This window comes from Sinocyclocheilus anshuiensis, unplaced genomic scaffold (assembly GCF_001515605.1).
Source record: "Sinocyclocheilus anshuiensis isolate Anshui unplaced genomic scaffold, SAMN03320099.WGS_v1.1 scaffold566, whole genome shotgun sequence".
Classification (NCBI taxonomy): domain Eukaryota; kingdom Metazoa; phylum Chordata; class Actinopteri; order Cypriniformes; family Cyprinidae; genus Sinocyclocheilus; species Sinocyclocheilus anshuiensis.
Window position 1 is genome coordinate 2,190,054 of NW_015542410.1, and position 6,643 is coordinate 2,196,696.

At 35.4% G+C, this 6,643-nt stretch overlaps 1 protein-coding gene and 1 pseudogene across 1 annotated transcript in view; one reads left to right on the forward strand and one right to left on the reverse strand.

The window, feature by feature from the left end:
- Window positions 1-2,500: 2,500 nt before the first annotated feature.
- LOC107693269 (C3a anaphylatoxin chemotactic receptor-like) lies at window positions 2,501-4,056 on the forward strand (annotated as a pseudogene).
- A 722-nt stretch (window positions 4,057-4,778) lies between these two features.
- Window positions 4,779-6,643, reverse strand: part of LOC107693270 (lens fiber membrane intrinsic protein-like) — a 6,495-nt gene continuing 4,630 nt past the window's right edge. Inside the window, exons 4-5 of the mRNA XM_016492576.1 lie at window positions 5,177-5,311; window positions 4,779-4,789 (exon numbers count right to left, since the gene is read on the reverse strand). Of these exons, the coding sequence (XP_016348062.1) occupies window positions 4,779-4,789; window positions 5,177-5,311 (146 nt within the window). The remainder of the gene's footprint in view (window positions 4,790-5,176; window positions 5,312-6,643) is intronic.

The following is a 6,643-nucleotide window of genomic DNA, read 5'->3' on the forward strand; positions in this document are numbered from 1 at the left end:
ATTTATTAAAAACACTTTTGAAAATTACAAATGCTGTTCTTGTCCTTGTCCTCAGCCAAATTGGACCTACAGCTTTCATAGTTTTGTTATGCTAAAAACTGTTTAGAAAAAAAACTCCATCAATTACAAGTTTAAGTTGTTATCATTCACATCATCTGATTAAAAACATGAAATTATACATAAATTCTACAAATAAATACTATTTTACAACTGTCCCCATGTTTTCGGTCAGTCCTGTCACGTTTACATAAAACTCAACATAAAATGTGTGTAATGCGCCTTTAAAGGTATGACTCAAAGGAAGTGACATAATTTGACTGAGGTGAAGCTGACACTGATCAAGGGTGAGTTCTGTCATTGAACTGTATGATTTTAAGCTTGTTTTTGTATGTTTTTTTTGAGGAGGACGAGCTAAAGGGCCAGGCCCTGTCACGGTAAAACATCCTAGAAAATAATGAAAATCTTTTAAATCCAAAACATGTCTAAAAAAGTGACTGAAATTCCTTGATTGCATGTTAACAGTTTTTATGCTAGCATGCTGGCAGGCTGAGTAATGGCAGTTTAAAATGGCCGACCGTCTGGCCCTGTCACACAGCCTTACAAATGAATGGCATTGTTGTTTTTTATTACCTTTATTGCATGTAATATGTATTTAACGCATGCCATAGTAAAACATTATTTGAATAAATAGACATTACACTGTAAATCTGAAGCTTTTTATGCTCATCGACAAATTTTTTGAATTTTATCCCTCTTTTACCTAGGCCTATGTAGCACTGCATATTAGTATATTAATTGTATTTCAATACATATGAAGAGTTTATTTGCAAAAACAGATAACTAAATTTTTAACAATTCTCTGAAATCATGTTTTTTCATTGTGCATTCCAATTAATCTCAATCAAACTTTAGTTGGGTTATTTTGATTAGCTTAAAAAATAACTAATAATTACAGCTAAGTAACACAATAAAAACATGATTACATAAAAAACATGATTTTTGAACATTTAAAAAAACGGAGTTATCTGTTTTTGCAAATAAACTTTATATATAGATGTAATTGTCATCTATATAAGCTTTGAGTAATGATGACTGTAATTATTCCAATTCATACAGATACCATGGTAATATCTACATTATTACCTAGGAAATTACATGCAATTTCCGTTATTACCATGTCATTTCCTAAGTAATAATGCAGATATTACCATAGTATTGCCCTGTTATTACTGAGCCATAATATTATGTGGTACCACAGTTACTTTACTTTGTGCTATTCAGTTAAATGTCTATACATTTGCTGTATCATAGTAAAATATACTTTATATATTATGAAGTTATATTTATATTTATTACACCCGCGTACGCGTAGCACAACACGGGGTTATTGTTTTCACTCCTGTCTGAGTTTGTGCCATTCAAGTTGGTAATTGTTATTGTTAAATTAATTTTACCATATTAGTAGCACCGTTACAATTTTGTTTTCACTCCTGTCTGTGTTTGTGCCATTGTGCAATTCTAGTTGTTTATTTTTATTTTGCAAGTAGTCAAGTGATTTGAATATGATTCCTCTGCAGTTTTGAATGAGTTGCCTTCCAAATAGGCTATGTCATAAAAAGCTGTCTTAAAAGTAAACCTCTATTAAACAACTTTAATTGTGAATAGTGCATAAGGAACAGTTGATTAAATGAATGATTCAGTTACCAGAAATTTATATTACAAGTTATTAAGATGAGCTCAAAAGACTTCAATCGTGTTCTGTATAGGAATCATACAGAATTGGTAGGTAGACCTACAAAACATAACTGCTATATTTATTTATCACTTTTACAAACATACTTATTACAGTTGCATATTGTATACTGATATGTTACATTCTGAAGCTGGTAGTAAAAATGTGAGTAGACTAATTTATAATATTTACATACATTAAGATATTTTAATTGTGGACTAATTAAAATAATCTTTACATAGCTGTTGTCTACATTTTCTTTAAAAGACTATTTTTATGAAATGTTTACCTGAACATTAGCTTTTTAACTTTGACTTTGGTCAAATTAATTGTATTTATAAAACATGCTTTGTTTGTTTCACAAAAATAGTTTCATGTCAAATAATAACTGGCAGACTGTACCTCCACAGGCCCCGTAAATCACAAGACTCTTCCAGAGTCTAACTTGTTGTTACATTTTGGTTGTGAATTTTTGTAACTTGAACATACAATATAAATACATGAATAATATATGAATTTGCCAAAACCACACTTCACTTACATCATTTGTGTTTATGCAAACAAGCAAAGATCTGCATTTTTGTGCATGTCACCTCCCTCTTCCTGCCTTTCTCCTCTTTGTCTGCAGTGAAGACATTAATGAATGACCAGATCCATTACCGAAAAGGGGAGAAGAGAGCAACTGCAAGTCATGTCAGTGAACGAGCAACTGATTTATTTATCAGCATAGCAAAATGACCTTATAATAGTCAAACACAGCTGATGACTCATTCACAAAGGATCATCCAGTGTTGTTCCCTGATGGTTTAGTCTGTTTTGGGAAAACGCTGATTTGTACAGGTAAGAACATCTACATCTACAATTCTGTATAGGTTTTGCTATTGCTTTGCAATGCAGTCAGTGCAATAAATGCTTGTAAGTATCTATGATTTGAATACACATCTGACATAAGAAGTGTTCTTAAACAGTTTGAGCACAACAGGATTTTCTGCCATCTGATACACATTGTGGTTGCATCTTCTTGCAAAATGATGAACATTTTTATCTCTTTCAACATTCAAGAAATTTTTGAGAGAACCCACGGTGAATTAATCTTTCAAGTTAGCTTAGAAATTGACATCAAGACAGATTTGTTTTTTTAAACTGAAATAACATTCATCGATTTATCTCTCTTGATTGTAGAATGAGCTCCAATATAACTCTTCTCCTCCACACCCACTCTGAGCTCTCAAACACTACAGCGGACATTGAGGCCATTATGAATAAGGTTAGTATTGCCTTCCTCAACGTCATTGTTCTCCTCGGCACCACCGGGAACTCTGTGGTCATCTGGGTGGCCGGCTTCCTCATGAAGCGCAATGTCACTAACGTATGACTGGTCAATCTAGCCGTAGCGGACCTGATCTTCTGCCTGACACGAGTCATATCACTCATCTCAAGTCTTTTCTTTAGCCATTGGCCTTTTGGAGTTTTTCTCTGCAAGTTCAATGGTTTCTTCAAGTATGCCAACATGTTCTGCAGTGTTTTTCTTCTGGCTGTCATCAGTGGGGATCGAGCGCTCTGCGTCTGGTGTCCAGTGTTCACCAGAGAACGACGGACATTATGTGCTGCTCGAGTGGTCAGTGTGGGAGTTTGGATTGTGGCGGTGATCTTTAGTTCACCTTACTTTGTTTACCGACAAGTCTACCTTGGCAAGAACAACTTGAGCCAATGCTCGCTGGAGGTCAGAATGACTGCACAAATATATAAATAATCATGTATATACATGATTTTATTTAGTAAATGTTTATGTGTGTCATCATTTTGAATGACAGACCTTATAATTTTGTTTGCAGCACAAAGCAGCAGAATCAGGAGACAATTCAGCAAAGTATGTCTACTACTGCATTCATTTCATCTGTGGATTCTTGTTGCCTTTCCTGGTCATTCTTATCTGTTACATACTAGCTGCTGTTGGGATACGCAGAACGCGACTCTGTGGAAAATCGAGGCCTCTTCGGATTCTTGCTGTATTGGTCTGTGCCTTTTTCTTATGTTGGGCTCCATACCAATTTCTAGGGCTGGTCAAGTTGGTGAATGAAGACAACGTGGCAGTAAAAGTGGGATGGAGTATGTCTTCAAACTTAGCCTATTTCAACAGCTGCATTAATCCGGTTCTGTATTTAAGCATGGGACTGGATGTTAGTCGACGCTGCAACCAAAGCCTGTCTGGGATTTTTCATAGAGCGCTTATGGAGGAAGGCCAAAGTCTTTCACAGCAAGGCAATGGGGAAGAAAGCTCCATTCCAAAGACTGCAGATATTGAGTGTGTTACTGTAGTTTAAAATAACTTTTTACAAGGACATTTTTACGATGAGATTGATAGGATGAAAATGTTTCTTTGCTGCATGCATTGTGTCCTCCACAGTTTCCATTAAAAATACATCATATATTTACAAGACAAAGCCAGAGCCAAATAAGAATTTTAATATACTATACCATTATTGACAAATTATTTTCTGGTTTGAAATAAATTATTTAATCATAATCTTGTCAAACAGCTTTGGAAATGGCAGCCTTTTCCCATACAAATAGATAGGAGCTGTGCTTGTTTGCCTAAAATAAAGAATTTAAAGAATTGTTGAGAGAAGTTAAAAAGTTCAAGAAAATAATATGTGTTCAGATTTTCTTCATTGATATCTGTTTTTAACGATTTGGGGGGAATTCTGTTTTTTATAGTTTTCAAGAGTAATTGGCATTCTTCAGAAAAAAAAGGAAGTGAACTTTTCTACAGAAGGTTTTTGCACCTCACTTGGTAAAAAGTTTTATTTAAAGAATTGTTCAGATGAGGAAGGACCATTTCTAATAAACAGAGGGAAAGCAAAGATATTTTGTGGAAATTAATATTTGAAAAAGCTGATAAAACTAAAGCCCAGATAAGACTGAATATAGCCTACACAGTGTTTTAAATACAGGATGTGTCATACTTGCTGACTATGTATTTGTGCTCTTGTGAAACTGCAAGTCTCCTCATGGCCCCATGGCGACAAAAAATGCTTATGAACAGTTACAAAGAGGCTGCAAAACCAAAGGTGAAATTAATTCAAAACAGTTACATATTTCATAACTTTTAACACTCCATAAAAAATCCCTTTATTATGTTCTACCATTTGAACTTATGTGAGTCAATGCAATCCTTAAAGCAACTGTATCCATTTTCTACCTTGCAATATCAGTTTCAGAATCTGGTACACTGACTTCTAATAAGGCAAAGGTTTTTTTTTTTTTTTTTACGTTTGGTGAGCAGGTACCAAATTCCAACAAAAAAATGCGGCAGCAACAAATGCACGTGTACACTATCCACTGTAATTACAACAGTGTATTCCACTCGCTTAACTGAAGGGGGCTCTAAAGTCACAAAAATACACAAAACTTTAAATAGCCGTCTATGAGGCTTTCTATCACCAGCAAAGAAGGTCATGAGCATGGCCACCCATCCCAGTATGTAGGACCAGGAGAAGCGCCAGTCTCTGAACCGCTTGCCCAGAAAGCTTAGGGTTACGCCAGTGTAGATCGACATAGCCAGCAGCACAAACAAAGTTGGGTGTGAAAAAAAAGGGATGGGTTAAAAATGGGAAGAGGAAACGTAGTGCCATCTATATTTTTGACTTTAAGGGTTTAGAGATAAGTTGATTACTGTAGAGGGTGTGTCATTTCCCAGTGCCCCAAAAGGTGTTAACTCGACTTGATCAATGCAAATTCAAATTGCTAGTTCCTGTCTCCATTTTTGGAGAATGTTTGCCTTGGTCAGGGCGATTCTGTAGTCAGAAGCCTGTAACCTAGAGTGTGTCCACACACTCTATGTTATGTATCTTTCTAAAGTCAGGTATGCATCTTACTCTTAGATTCATCTTTGAGAATTTGATGTCTTATATTGATTTGATATCTTTGAATTGGCTATGTAATTGGCATAATACATATTTACCTGACTGATAATATTGTTACATTTGAATTTATTCTGACTTACTCTGAGATGATTGACTCTAATTAATTGTGTTAAGTCTATAACACTGCAAATCTGCACACAGGTTAGTAACGAACTAAAATGTTTTAGAGCTCCGGCTAACACACTGGCACTAGTTATGTATACTTAGACTGTAGAGGCTATTGGGTTTTTCCATTTAGAACAACAGTGTGTTGCTGACCTTCAACGTGGTTCTATAGTAATGGTTATGACCTCTGGTTAGATATAGTCTAACTAGAGGCAATCACAGCCGCTGATATAGAGCCGGTATCGCTCTCGTACTTGAGTGATATTGCGTTTATACAACAGTTCGACGGAACATGTGTGTAATTAAACAAGAAACAACAGAGTGCCTAATAAAACCCTCTTTTGTGCGGAACTACTTCCTTCCGCCACAGATTCAAACCTCAAGTTGACAGTTAAACATACAGGTGCATCTCAATAAATTAGAATGTCGTGGAAAAGTTCATTTATTTCAGTAATTCAACTCAAATTGTGAAACTCGTGTATTAAATAAATTCAATGCACACAGTATATTTTATTTCTAAAAGTGTAAACAAAAAAGGCATATGAAATGTAAAAAAAAACATGGCTTTAAAAGCTAATATTAAGTGAGTATAGATCAGTTTAGTTTAGAAGTATCGGTATCGGTATCGATATCGACGATACTGGGCTTGAAAATATCGGTATCGGATCGAAAATAAAATAAGAGGTATCGCCCATCCCTAGTACACGTGTTTTTGTTCGGGAGGTTTTGTACTCGTTCAGAAGATGTGTAATAGCGCCCCCTAGTGTATAACAGTGAAAACACGAAAAGCCGCAAAAACTCGTTTTGGCAGGAAAGTGTTGTTGTCTTCTAAAAGACGAGATAACTCGTCAATGGCGGGGAAAGCGTTAAGCGGCTCCTG